General features: G+C 40.5%; 1 protein-coding gene across 13 annotated transcripts in view; it reads left to right on the top strand.

The window, feature by feature from the left end:
* Positions 1-3,236: 3,236 nt before the first annotated feature.
* obscnb (obscurin, cytoskeletal calmodulin and titin-interacting RhoGEF b) overlaps positions 3,237-14,360 on the top strand; it is a 62,383-nt gene continuing 51,259 nt past the window's right edge. For 6 of the 13 annotated variants that reach the window (XM_085378832.1, XM_085378836.1, XM_085378835.1 and 3 more), the window contains exons 1-13: positions 3,239-3,593; positions 5,426-6,509; positions 8,352-8,621; positions 8,871-9,131; positions 9,580-9,885; positions 9,977-10,243; positions 10,348-10,454; positions 11,201-11,369; positions 12,316-12,591; positions 12,678-12,959; positions 13,224-13,499; positions 13,592-13,873; positions 13,965-14,240. In XM_085378832.1, coding sequence (XP_085234958.1) covers positions 5,435-6,509; positions 8,352-8,621; positions 8,871-9,131; positions 9,580-9,885; positions 9,977-10,243; positions 10,348-10,454; positions 11,201-11,369; positions 12,316-12,591; positions 12,678-12,959; positions 13,224-13,499; positions 13,592-13,873; positions 13,965-14,240 — 3,847 coding nt within the window. In that variant the 5' untranslated portion in view covers positions 3,239-3,593; positions 5,426-5,434. Of the gene's footprint in view, positions 3,594-5,425; positions 6,510-8,351; positions 8,622-8,870; positions 9,132-9,579; positions 9,886-9,976; positions 10,244-10,347; positions 10,455-11,200; positions 11,370-12,315; positions 12,592-12,677; positions 12,960-13,223; positions 13,500-13,591; positions 13,874-13,964; positions 14,241-14,360 lie in introns of all 13 variants that reach the window. The other 7 variants (XM_085378841.1, XM_085378840.1, XM_085378839.1 and 4 more) reach the window with 4 other exon arrangements.

Raw genomic sequence — 14,360 nt, 5'->3', positions numbered from 1 at the left:
ATGAATATAAAGGTTTTATACAGACTTATTCACATTTTGTTACTACTGTCATATATATGTTTTCCGTACTTTTGTCCTTTGTCTCTTTCTCCCCTTTGACTTGCTCTATGACTCTTTCTAACCAGTTGATTCTGCTCACAGTCTTGTTGGAACTTATGAAGGAAAAGCACATATACATGGTCCATTGATTAAACGTCATTTTACATCATACAGCATCAACAGCTGCATAAATCACATTCAGTGACCCTCATTTCTAGAAGAGCTCAGTGGCAGTGTTAGGGTAACCTGTTGATCAAGTCTTTTTTTTTTGTAAATCAGGACTTTTCATATGGAATAATTAAGGTGAGTTGTTTTCTTTAACAGCACCTCACTGCCACGTGTTCCCACTATTGTCCTGTGCTTGCTATAATACTGTAAATACTATCAAGACTGTAAATAAAGATGTGCTTCTTTTTTGCTAGTTTGTCTCATTTTTTATTTAATTGTTTTATTTCAAACATATAAGTAATATAAAAAAAAAATATTGGATACAAAAAAAAGGAATCGCTCTACCATACAATTTACATGCTTCAAAAGGGGTAGGATGAAGCTTACGCCTACTTGATCCTGCCCACCTTATTGCTTGTTTTTAATGTTGTCCAAGCCCCTTGAGTGTTTTGGGGAGGACATGCCTGCCATCTGCTGTTCAGTCTTAGTAATCTTAATCTTTGGTAGAACTAAAATTTGTCTCACTTGTCATCTGCCATCGTTTCACCTCTCATCCGAGAAGCTTCGTCAGTTCTGAAGTGTTTCAAGCTGTGAACATGATACAGCTATGACCTTATTCTCGAAATGGCTGTGAGGTCAAGTGGAAGGCCACGGAGACCGGACCGGACTGGAGAGTATGCATTGCTTCCATTTAGCAAAAAAAAAAAAGAAAAGTCTCATTACAAAGACATGTTTTACTTAGTGTTTAATATTTAGGTTGCTAAATTATAGCCAGGCTGTTGGCAGGTGCCATGAGAGGGTGGTTACTGTCTGCAAGTGAGTTTTAAACATTTACCAAAAAGTTGCAGAAATATGTCGTGGTGTTGTTTTGGTATATTAAGTGATTTGAAATCAAGGAACCTAGCCTGTGCTAATTTGTGACACAGTACCGCAGTAGAAGGTTTGGACGTATTTCATGCCAACACAGAGGATAGCATTATCTAAACTATTTTCTTCCTCAGTACACATACTCTAGTTAGAGTATGGAAACTAAACACAGTGGCCAGGAGAGGATGAAGCAGAGGAAAGCAGCAACAGTGGATTACCGTCTGCTAGAGTTTCTGGGAGTTTAAATCAGGGTCCAGGCTACCTGCTGCTGTCAGTCACTGGCACTGGGGGGAAAGCCCGCACTGGAAGAGTAAGAAAATAACATGGAAGCCAAAGTTTGGGGACAAAAGGGTTAACACTGGCTTTAGTCACTTCAAGTAGAATGATTTTTTCCTAAAAGGAAATTGAGAGTCTATATTAAAAATGTGCACTGCAACCTGAGGTTTGTTGCCATGCTTTATCAAGTGATTTAATCAAAGTGAATACTTCACTAAGGATACATTTAAAGTATTACTGTATTCTAGTCCTTTCCACAATATGGACAATATGAAGTCATAACTTCATTCTGGCCCTGATGAGCTGGGGACAGCAGCTGTCACAGTGGATGTTGTGGAAAACAGTCTGCTGCAAGCTCAGTCAACCTCTCAGCCTAATCATAAGCAGATTAAGTGGATTTATTATTCACTACAACTACTGCAAATGAATGAACTATCAAGAGAGGCAGACTGATAGATTTATGTTTTTGTTCAGAGATCAGAGCGGGGTTTAATTCTATAAATAAGCAGAAGAATGAGGAAGCTGTTTGTGCCTTTGTCACCACTGCAAATGTTCAATGATATCAGAGTGCAGGCTGGATTCTGTTACTGGTAATATGATGACAGGGACTGGATTTGTGATGCAGTATCTAATGATGTCTTGGTGTTAATTACCTTCACATTTAACCTGGCACATCTTGAGCTGTTGTAAGCTGAGGTAAACTTTCATTAAGTAGAGACAGAGGTGGCAAGAGATTGATTTGAGCATCTCAGATTTGCACATCTAAGAAAGTCTGAAACAAGTGAACAACAACAAGCCAAGAAGTGGAGGTTCAGTTTTGTTTGCAGCTCTGTTAAGTCTTCAAATCATGAATAATCCCCTACGGGACATAGTTTTCAGAATTATACCCTACCTGTGAATTTGTGTCAATTACCTTGACTATCCAAGTACAGAACTTAAATCAAACTCATTTTACATGTACTTTTAAGTGAAAAATCTTAAAGGAAACTCATCTTTCTGTCAGGATAAAGAAGTTTAACTGAACATTCAATCCTTGAGATATCTTAATAGGAGAAAAAAGAAGCAGAATTTGGATTTAAAAGTACAAAAATGTGTAAAGTTATTTAATTACTTAAAAGAATAAAACTCTATCTGTTACTTCATTACATGAATAGACATGGGGGAATTTTTTGTTTCGGAGTAGTAAAATCTCTAAAACCACGAAAATACAGTAAGTCCAAAATATATGCCCTCCTTTACATTGGAGGGGATAATTGACAAGTTTTGAATACAGTTAAAATGATATTAAAACAGAAGTAGTTAATAGGTGTTTAAACTTGTGTGGTAAAAAAAAACTTTTTTGTGGGCCGATTTACATGAGCCTGATTCTGCTGGCAGGGGCAGAACCAGAATTTGTTTATAGGCTTGACTATGGGGGGGGCACTAAAATCTTGGGGTGGCAAACCCCCCAAAAAAAACATGAACAGTGCAGCATGTGATGATGGGAAATGTGAGGGATATATAAAGTAACACCTGGGTGAGGGCGGGGAGGGGGGGGGGGGGGGGGCGTGGGGGCACGGCTCTCCCTTGGTAGCGCCCCTGTCTGCCAGAGGTTTCTAACTGTTAAAAGGGAGTTTTTCCTTCCCGCTGTCGCCAAGGTGCTTGCTCATTGGGTGGGTCGTCTGATTGTTGGTGTTTCTCTGTATTATTGTTGGGTCTTTAACTTATAATATTAAGCGCCTTGAGGCGACTGATATATAACTAAACCTGAACTGAACTGAAACTCAATAAACTGCTCCTGCTTGACGCGTCCACACGCGGCACATTTACACCTAGTATGAGTTGTTTATGACTTGTGTCCGTATTGCCGTCTCCAGCCTGCAGCAGCAGAGGCCAGGCCAGCCTGCTCTCCTTCCCGAAGCCACCATCAGGCTATCTCCTATCTCCAAATGACAGGTCTATTTTGGAAAGGAGGCTGCGCCAAAATAGGCACGTCAGCTATGTGGCATCATGAGGCACCAGAGAAGAAAGAAAAAGTAAGTCTGCTCAACCGCCCACTGCAGGAGACGGGGGGATGTTTCACTATCTTGGATTTACAACCATTTTGAAATATATTTGAGGTCAAAGAAGACTTTTTCTTGCCCCCCATGTGGAGCCCCTGAACGCTGTTGGAGAGGGCCATCATCCGGAAATCCTGACGGGCTATTGATTGTTTGGCCCACATGATTCAGCGCCTGAATTTCCTGAGCGGTTAAGGACTCAAGGTGAAGAAGCAGTAACACAACAGTTAACTCATTTTCTTACAGTAAAGTTTACATAGGAACTTGGTCGAAGTTAGAATTTCTTTTCCTTTTTTTGTTGGTTAATTTGAGCTTAGGTGCAGCTCAAAGAGGTAGATAGCTGTCATTTTTCACCTGTGACTATTACAGGGGCGGATTTGAGTTCATTAGCTAACCGCATCATCCAGCTGAAGTTTCTGTTATATTTAAGTAAACACAAGCTCCTTTGTCGAATTTTTTCCGTGATTTTTTTTAGTCGTTCATTAAATTCCAGTGTCTTTTTTTTACGAGTTTTCCTCAGCTGGTAGAAAACGGACAGTGCTAGAAATGAAGTATGTTTGTGAAGTGGGAGCTTTATCAAACAGCTGATGTCCCTTTCGCTTCTACAAATGGCAATGGACAGAGACGGAGTCTGACAGCTGAGGTTATTTTTGGGACAGGCAGTTAAAGCGGCGGAGGTGACAAAGCTGGTAAATGTCACTGTTTGAAAGACACATAAGCGCTCTTTCTGACCTTGTTGTGAGGGAATTTGTTTGCTATTTAGCTTCTTTCCCTTTGAATAGGTCTTTGTATTGATGAATGTCCGCTGCGGCAGGTCAAGGATATGTTGACTGATATATAGCTACTGTAACTGTCAGCTATAAATATGCCACCCTAACTCTGGATTTATGTCTATTTTCATAGCATAACATATTTTAGAGAACACATAGCAGAAGGCCAGATTTTACAATGGGTTTGTGTAAAGTTGACAGGTGTTTGTGGAGGAATATGATCTACAGGAAATAATAGTAAATGTATTTATTTTTTCTTGATATAGTTTTGTAATTTTTACATTTGTACTTCCTGGTTTATTTATACTTGCAGTTGAAGATTGGTGTTTTTAATAAAGGTTATTAAACTTGTACATATATAAAATCAGTTTTGTATTTATTTATTTAATATTTTTATTGTTTCAATTACTTTATTTGTACCCATGGGTAGATTTGGTCTGGAGTAGAGAGTCATCCATCTTCCATCCATGTTTGTCAGTGCAAACACAGAAAATATATAAGCTTAATAAAAAATACTGAAGAAATAATTATACTATAATTACAGAGAATTCACTTGGCATCATGTAGGATAGCAACGCTATGCTCGGTTAATCTGAGTAATGGCTGCTGGAACAAAGTTGTTTTGTAAACCGTATTGTTTTGCACTTTGGGACGAGAAGCTGAAAGTCACTATGCAAAGGGAGCAAATTGTCCAGTAAAATCATGCCCAGCAGACACTATAATTGTGGTGTACAGTGATGCTGAGCTCAGCCGTGGCTCACCAATCTGCCCTTTCTGTCCTTCACAGATAAATATCAGTTCAATTCAATTTTATATACATAGCACCAAATCACAGCAACAGTCACCTCAAAGTGTTTTATACTGTAAAGACTCTACAGTAATAGAGAGAAAACCCCAACAATCAGATGCCTCCCTATGAGCAAGCATGTGGTGACAGTGGGAAGGAAAAACTCCCTCTTAACAGGAAGAAGCCTCTGGCAGAATCAGGCTCAGGGAGGGGCAGCCATCTGCCATGACTGATTGGGGTCAGGGTTAGGTTGAGGGTAGGGCGAAAGGACAAAAGAGAGAGAGGCAGAAATCAACACCGTGACACCAAATAAAAAGGATAAAACAGACTAAAAAAAGCAGGATGAAACAAATGGTTTTATCAGTGTGGAGATTTTTTGCACACATGTTGCTTCAAAGTTGAGTTTGGACTCAATAACTGTTCCAAGATATTAATAAGACTTATAAGATGTGTAATATTTGCCCTTTGTTTGATCACAGGAACAAACGATGGAACAAAACTTGTTTGGAGGGGCCCCCAGGTTTCTCACTCGCCCAAAGGCATTTTCAGTGTGTGTGGGCAAGGATGCCACACTCAGCTGCACAATTGTGGGCAGCCCAACTCCACTGATAACCTGGGAAAAAGACAAGCTGAAGCTGACGTCCGGAGGCCGCTTCAAGACTGTGGAAGATGGAGACGCTTATCGCCTGACCATCTATGACTTAACTCTGGAGGACAGTGGACAGTACATGTGCAGAGCTAAGAACAGCGTCGGTGAAGCTTACGCCGCTGTAACCCTCAAAGTGGCGCTGCCGACAGAGATGTCTCAGAAGGCCCCTGTTTTCATGGTGAAGCCTGCCTCTGCACGTGTTGTTTTGGGCGGTGATGTTGTTTTCCACTGCCAAGTTGCAGCTTACCCTGAGGCCAACTTTGAATGGGAAAAGGATGGGCGCTACCTGGGGGAGACCAGTCGCATCAAGATCATTTCTGAGAGCGATGGCAGCACTTTAAAGATCCAGTGCGTACGAAACCTGGACAGCGGCACTTACACCTGCAGGGCCCAGAACACTGTCGGCCGCGCACAAGCTGCGGCTGCCCTCGTTGTAGATGCTCAGGATTCCCACCGCCAAGCTGTAGATAAGAGCAGCTCCCTTCTCTCTCACCTACAGAAGCGCAAAGAGGAGATCTCCATCTACCGCAATGAAGAAAGCAGCGCCTCCATTTCTTCCTCCTCCACGGCCAAAATCACGGATGCTTTCAGTTCTCTGGGCCTGGAACACGATCTGCGAGCATCTGCCCTGGCGAAGCTTCCTAAAGGTGTATTCACTCGTACCTGCACCGTGACTGAGGGGAAACATGCCAAACTCAGCTGCTTTGTGACCGGTCACCCCAAACCCCACACTATCTGGAGGAAGGATGGAATGAACATCAGCGAGGGCCGCAGACATGTCATTTATGAGGACCAAGCTGAGAACTTCATCCTGAAAATCCTGTACTGCAAGCAGACTGATAATGGCCTCTACACCTGCAATGCAACCAATATGGCAGGGCAGACCTACAGCGCTGTGTTAGTAACAGTCAAAGGTAAGCTATTACCATTTTTGAGCAATCGCAGTTAAGAAAATCCTCCTGAATTAAGTTTTTAGTAAAGATATGTTTGCATACTTCTAATAAGTATGCAGGGAAATATTAAGGCTGGCTTTACCTTATTTTTTGATAATGCTAACAAATCTCAACTCACTTTCTGTCTGTAGTACTCAGGTCAAAGACCCTAACCCTCTGAAGATACAAATGTTTATAAAAAGCTCATACTTATGTACATATTTAATAGTTTAGAAGTCATGAATCCTTTTCTAGGAGACGTAAATGGTTTATTTGATGAGGATATTTTGAGCTGCATATTAATTTATTACACTGTTTATAACACTGTCATGGTGTATCTATAATCTGCAGCATCCGTTGTACTTAAATATCGTGTCCCCCATGCTCCAGTGTGACTCATTTGTATATTTTAATAGTTACAAACTGAGAGCAGTGCTTACTGGGAACTGTAATTACTCTTCTGAATCTTCTGGGTGTTGTTGTTTGCCTTTTAACAACAAGACTGAATTCTGGCTCATGTCCTGAAGTAAGGTGTTGTGTTGCAGCTATTTTCTGCTGGTGATGAGTAGTTCACAGTTGCTAAGATGGTCACTCACTCAGTAGATCACTTTGGCACACTGCTGATGTGACTTCCCTCAGGAAGATGTTGGTCCAGGATATGAAGCTGTAGAGTTGCAGATTTTAATTTCAGATATTAATTTCCAGTCAGTCCGATGTCGAGTGCCAAGCTGCCGATGTACCAGCTGAATTCAAAGTGCAGGAAAATTGGTTCTTTGTGTGATATTTTCCCAGCATTTTGGTACTTTGCTGGAGTTTTGCAGAAAGCTTTGAAATGGAAAGAAGTTTTACTATATGTGGCTAGAAAATAAATGGTAGTGTAATGGCAAATACAGTATCCAGCACATGAACTGCATGATAGTCTTTATATACCATTCTTTACATATGCACTGGAGAAGTAGTTTGCTAATACTCATCCATTTTCTTTAGTACTTGTCCAGTTTAGGGTTTAGGGTTGAAGTTAAGCTGGAGTCTACCACAGCTGTCAATGGGTGGATAAGCTGGATACACCCTAGACAGGTTGCCAGTCTACCACAGGGCTAACATACAGAAAAAGAAAGCTATTCACACTTACATTCACACCAAGAATCACCAGTTAACTTAAAATAAATGACTCTGAACTTTGAGAGGAAGCCGTAGTGTCCGAGAGAGAACCCACACAGGCAAGGGGAGAACGTGCAAAATTCACACATAAAGGCAGTGGATTGGAACAAGAACAAGAATATGAGATGAATAAGAGATGTTGACAGAAAGGATCCCATTCCTATCAGTGCACCTTATGTATTCTATAAATGTGACAGACTGTCCATGGTGTAACCTGCCCCTTGGATTTGGAGTTTATTGCCACTTCTGGTGATAAAAAGTAATCTTATGTTTGCTTTGGAAGCCATCCTGTATTTGAATCTTTGCAGTGCCTGTTTGGATGTTATTACAACCATGCTTGAAGCAAAAATATTCAGCATGGCAAGATGAAATTAACTCACTTAGTCTTTGGAGAGCACAGTTTAGGAAACATATTGGAAAACATGAATGCAAATGTTAAATATTTTATTTGGCTATACTGAGTGCTCAGGTTGAACTTATCTCACTTCTTAAATCAGATTTTCTACACTTGATTCCTGAATTTAAATGTTCTAGTTTCTCTCACTTTATTGATATTTCATTAGCCTGACATATATTTGAATATGTGGGTAAATACATGTAGAAGTTGAAAGTGTGATGTAGTTCAGCTTTGGTTAAAGATTCTGTCATATTTCCTTGTGCCAGAACCCAAGGTGCCATTCAGGAGAAAGCTGCAGGATGTGGAGGTGCAGGAAAAAACCTCAGCCACACTCATGTGTGAGGTGCCTCTTAGTTCCACTTATACCAACTGGTTCATGGAGGAAACGCGACTGCAGCAAAATGCTAAATATCGCATGGAGCAGGACGGCACCCTCCGTCGCCTCACCATACACAACGTTACCACCAACGACGATGGAGTTTATATATGCGAGATGAAAGAGGGCAGTCGCACTGTGGCTGAGCTCACAGTCCTGGGTACGGTAGAGACTCTTTTTCTTTCCACTGTTCTTCTTCAGTGTTTGTGCACTTATCAAGTGTAATTACAATTGTCTATATGGGTTTAATGTAAATATTACATGCATCTCATGTGGATACTTAATGCGACATGACCTGGTCTGTGAATGTTTACTACATTGGACCATTATTTACTGCTATATCTATTTGAAAAATGCAGTTTTCAGTTCTGTTTTCTTCATCTCAAATCAGTTTCTTCTTATATCTCAGGTAACATAACTAAGAAGCTTCCTCGGAGGACAGTAGTTCCTGTTAGCGACACTGTCATCTTCTGCGTGGAGCTGGAACATCCCTATCCAGACGCCTACTGGACTCGCAATGGCGAGAAGTTAAAAGAGGATTCACGTATTTCAATCGGCTGCGTGCTTAGACAGTACGCACTCACAATTAGAGATTGCCAGGCAGAGGACTCTGGAGAAGTGGCGTTTGTGGCTGGAGACTGCAAGACATCCACCCGATTCTCAGTTACTGGTGGGTTAAATGTTGTTTGATACATTCTAATGATATCTGTAGTAAATATATACAAAATATCTTGTGGCGATTGATTTAAATTCAATTTATTTTATTTATATAGTGCAAAATCATTTCAACAGTTGCCTCAAGGCGATTTTTATTGTAAGGTAAAGATCCTACAATATTAGAGAGAAAACCCAACAATCAGACAACCCCCTATGACTAAACACTTGGCAACAGTGGGAAGGAAAAACTCCAGCCATCTGCTGCAATCTTTTGGGGATGAGGGGAGGGTGACAGGACCCTTTGGTACAATAATGAACCAAACATTTATTGAATTATACAAAACAGTGTATCTCGATATATTTCTTGTTGTTAGGTCAAATATCAGCATATATTACGTAAATACAAAAGAAGAACTGAAACTAGTACTCCAACTAAATAACATCACAATATTTTTCTCTAGCTGCCCGGAAGCATCCTCCCGATCCCCCAGTTGACGCTGTGGTGCAGAACAAAACAGAGTCCTCCATCACCATTCAGTGGTCTCCTCCTGACAGTGACCGCCCTGTCCCCATCAAAGGCTACGTTGTAGAGCGAAGGAAGGTTGGTACCCAAATGTGGCAGAGGTGCAATGCTGAAGAAACCATTGTCACAACAGAGTTTACAATCTGCAACTTCACTGAAGAAGCTAGCTACCAGTTCCGTATCTCTGCCATTAATGACTTTGGGCAGAGTGCCTACCTGGAGGTACCTGGAACCTTCTACCTTGGTAAGACTGAATTCTCTGTGATTGTTGTCATTTATGTCTGTTTGGTTTTTGTTCTTCCTTCTTAAAATCCTGTTTGCGGGCCTCTTTTCAGAACCCACTGCAGAAATCAGAAAAGGTCTGATTAACAGCACTGCAGTCTCCGGTGAGGAATTCTCCATCTCTGTCGAGCTGTCTGCTGTTTGCTCAGGCTTCTGGTCCCTAAACGGACGCCTTTTGCGCAGCGGAGCCGACTACCTCATCACCAGGTCAAAAAACATACACACATTGCTCATCCGAGTTGTGACCATGGAAATGAATGGAACTGAAGTCAAGTTTGTGGGTGGAGGCTCACAAAGCAGTTGCATCCTCAATGTGAAAGGTACATACTAGAGAAATGACCTCAGTCCTATTAATTTGTGTCTTTTTTTGTGTTTTTTTTCTTCCAATCAGTAATACCCTCTTACAGTGCCACGTTGTTTTCAGCCCCTTCTGTTAGGTTCACCAACAAATCCGATCATCTAGAGGTGGTGACCTGCAGTGCCCAAGCCACTGCTCAGCTGACTGTTGAGGTGTCAGATTACGACACACAGGTTAGTGATAGAAATATGTAAATAATTTGTTTTAGTTTTTGCCTTTACAGACTCTATTAAAACAGCTGTTTTAATATAACGTTTAACGTCTTTTTGAAAGAGCTTTGTAGATGTGTCAATAGGATATTTAATTATCCTAATTCTACGTCTACATATTATTATTGTAGGGTCTACCTTACAATATAAAGCTCTTTGAGGCGGCTGCTGTTGTGATATGGCGCTGTATAAATAAAATTGAATTGACCTGACAAAGACAAAGAGCTTTACTTGAGTAATTTACTTAAGTACTGGTTTAATGTACTTGTATTTTAATTTAAGCACTTCTGTGTAGTGTTACTTCCTGCTTCTACTCTACAATATTTTGATTCAAATTCGACATGATTAATGTGCTTACTTTAGGTACCTCAAATTATATTTTGACTATACAACTTGTGCACTATTAGATTACTTAATAGGATTATAACTTTTACATCTGTATACATTTTTTTCATTTTACCTAACACAAAATTCTGTTTTAACTCTTGTGTAACACAACTTTTCACTTTTCATTAAATACTCAAATTTCCTGTGACCGCCTTGTTCTTTGTCCTCCAATGCTACACCCTTGGTGCACCCTTTTCTGAATAATCTGCAAATGAGACACTTTTGTGTTTGAGTAATTCCAGTTAACATTAATAGCACATGTATGTGTTTGTGTGATCCTAACCTGTTTAATTTGGAAAGCATTTCTGTATTTCTTTCTTCAGGTGGTTTGGACGAAGAACGGACGGGAGCTAAAAATGGGCAAAAAGTATGAATATGTGCTTAATGACCGCAAGAGGATCCTGATGGTACACAACGTCACTGAGGAAGATGTGGGCATTTATGATTGTGTGTTACCTGATGACAAGATGTCCATGCAACTCACTCTTAAAGGTATGTGTAAAAATTGCAGCTAACTTTACATCATTTGTTGCTTCAAATCACAATTAGGATTTTCCAGAGAGGATTTTTGTAATAGGAACTAGGTTCAGGGTGCAAAACACCTCAAATGATTTACTGGAATGTGAGCTGCTCTGATTGGTTTTATCTTTGAGGCATCAAACAGATTCATTAGCTTGTCTCAAAAGAAACTGCCCGTGCTTTCAAGGACAAAATAAAACAGGCAGAAATGGTCCGCTCTAACTCAAGTATGCTCTCTGTTTATTTTTCTGTTTTTAACTGTAAATGAATTTCCACATTAAGTGACTTCATCCTCACTCTAACCCATTACCCGAGTATTCCTGCCATTAAAAAAACAAAAACAAAAAACCCCATAAAAATGTGAAAGCCTAAAAAATTTAAATGCAAGAAAAAAACATCCATTAATTACAGGTGACATGTTTTAGATGAGTTTTTTCTAATGTAAATATCTCATAAAAACACAAGAACATCATCCACATGTCACATGATATGGACCCACAGCATTATACAATTCAAAGTAAAGTTAAAGAAAGTTTCTTCATCCTCTGCTGATCAACCCTCTGACCTGTGATGTGCTTTCTTATATTTAACGGGTCACTGTAAAGTGGCTGCTATCGGTTGGAATTCATGTATGATAATTTAATAACTGCTTCCTTTTACTTTATTAGAAAGGAAAGGAAAACATGTTTAGTCCTTTTGTTTATTTAAATGTTTATTTTAAATTAATTGAAAATAAATCCTGAGAAGAAACTGCTTCTCAGGCTGCCCCTGTTGTTGGAAGTGGTTGGGCCGTGGCCAACCCTCTTCCTAAACATGAGCTCCTGCGTTAACAATCCAACCAAACTTTTAAAAAAGACATTTAATTTTATTATTACACATAAGTCACATGGTAACTTTTTATTGCTTTTCCCTCCCTAAGATGAACCTGCCAAATTTCTAAACAAAGCCAGAGGTACCATGGGAATGTCATCGACTCTCAAAGGAGATCTTGAGCTGAGCTGTGAGGTTTCATCTGCCAGTGCTGCTGTTGTGTGGAGAAAAGATCAAATGGAAATCACTGAGGACCAAAGAACTACCATCATCTCCAAAGGGACTCAAAGGAAACTCATTATCAAGAGTGCCAAGAAGATTGATGAAGGACATTATTCGTGTGAGACAGCAGCTGACAAAATCACATTCCAGGTTAAGATAAAAGGTAACACTGCATGATGGCACAAGGCTGGGTTTTTTATGTTGATTTGGGAGTATTTGATGGCACAGAAACTTCTTTTTTCCTCACAGAAACTCCAGCTGTAGCTGCCTTCTCCAACAAAGAGTCAGTCCAAAAGGAAGTGAAGGCCACTCTCTCCCAAAAAGCAACTCTTACTTGTAATGTGTCAGATAGCAAGACAGAGGTGAAATGGTACAAAGATGGCAAGCTGTTGATATCCAGTAGGACCATATACTCAGAAGCAAAAGGCAACACTCGCCAGCTGGTGATTGAAAAGGTGGAGAAGAGTGATGCTGGAGAGTATACCTGTGAAGCTGGAGGGGACAAGCTAGTCTTCAAGATATTTGTCACAGGTGGGACAGCCTGGTTGATTCATTTAAATCTAAAGATTTTTAATCTTTATAAATGTATAAAATTCATAGTAATGCTCATGGTGTACATTTAATCATCTAAACCATCCACTATCTTGAAGTGCCAAAAATATACATATTTAGATTTATCATATCATCCTATCAAGCGCTAAGTGTGTGTTTCATATTTTGCCTCTAAATTATTCCAATCATCTGTGATTTTAAAGCTTATGACAGCACTGCTCTTCTTACTTGTGTTACCCTCAGATTCCCAGTCAGCTTTCATCAACAAGGAGTCTATTCAGAAGGAGGTTAAAGCCATGCTTTCCCAGAAAGCCACGTTGAGCTGTGAGGTGGTCGATACCAAGACAGAGGTGAAGTGGTACAAGGATGGCAAGCTGCTGACTTCCACCAAGACAATCCATACTGAGTCAAAGGCCAAGAATCGCCAGCTGGTGATCGACAGTGTGGAGAAGAAGGATGCTGGAGAGTACATCTGTGAGGCTGGGACTGAAAAGCTTGCCTTCAAACTACAGGTGGCAGGTAGGGGCAATGATCTAACTGGTTTGATTCATGGGGCTTGCAGGTGCTGCAGAGAGAGAGAAATTTATCATCCATATTCATGGTCTCCTCAGACACACAGGTCCAGTCAGCTTTCTCTAATAAGGAGTCAATCCAAAAGGAGGTAAAAGCCACCCTGTCACAGAAAGCTGTTCTATGCTGTGAGGTATCTGATAACAAGACAGAAGTGAAGTGGTACAAAGATGCCAAGCTGCTGAGCTCCAGCAGGACAATCCATACTGAGTCAAAGGGCAAGAATCGTCAGCTGATGATTGACAGTGTGGAGAAAAAGGATGCTGGAGAGTACATCTGTGAGGCTGGGACTGAAAAGCTCACCTTCAAACTGCAGGTGGCAGGTAAGATCTTTTGAAATCATAGCATTACTTAGTTTCTATATTTTGAATAAATATCATCTGATGTTTTTTCCTTTCATGACTCCTCGTTCAGAGGCCCAATCAGTCTTCTATAATAAGGACTCTATACAAAAGGAGGTGAAAGTCACTTTGTCCCAGAAGGCCACTTTGAGCTGTGAGGTTTCTGATTCCAAGACAGAGGTGAAGTGGTACAAAGATGGAAAGCTCCTGTCCTCTAGCAAGACTATCCACACAGAGTCTAAGGGCAAGAATCGTCAGCTGGTGATCGACAGTGTGGAGAAGAAGGATGCTGGAGAGTACATCTGTGAAGCTGGGACTGAAAAGCTTGCCTTCAAACTACAGGTGGCAGGTAGGGGCAGTGCCCTAACTGGTTTCTAGTTTTTCCTCTTGAGTTATGCGCCTTACAGATATTAAACCTATTTGTTTCTGGACAGCAAAGAATTTGAATTTATTTTCATGGTTTCCATAG

This window comes from Diplotaxodon limnothrissa, linkage group LG18 (assembly GCF_057381915.1).
Source record: "Diplotaxodon limnothrissa isolate DT_005_m linkage group LG18, D_limnothrissa_male_GT1.1, whole genome shotgun sequence".
Lineage (NCBI taxonomy): Eukaryota > Metazoa > Chordata > Actinopteri > Cichliformes > Cichlidae > Diplotaxodon > Diplotaxodon limnothrissa.
Note: the sequence above shows the minus strand (reverse complement) of the source record. Positions and strands in the feature narration are given on the sequence as shown.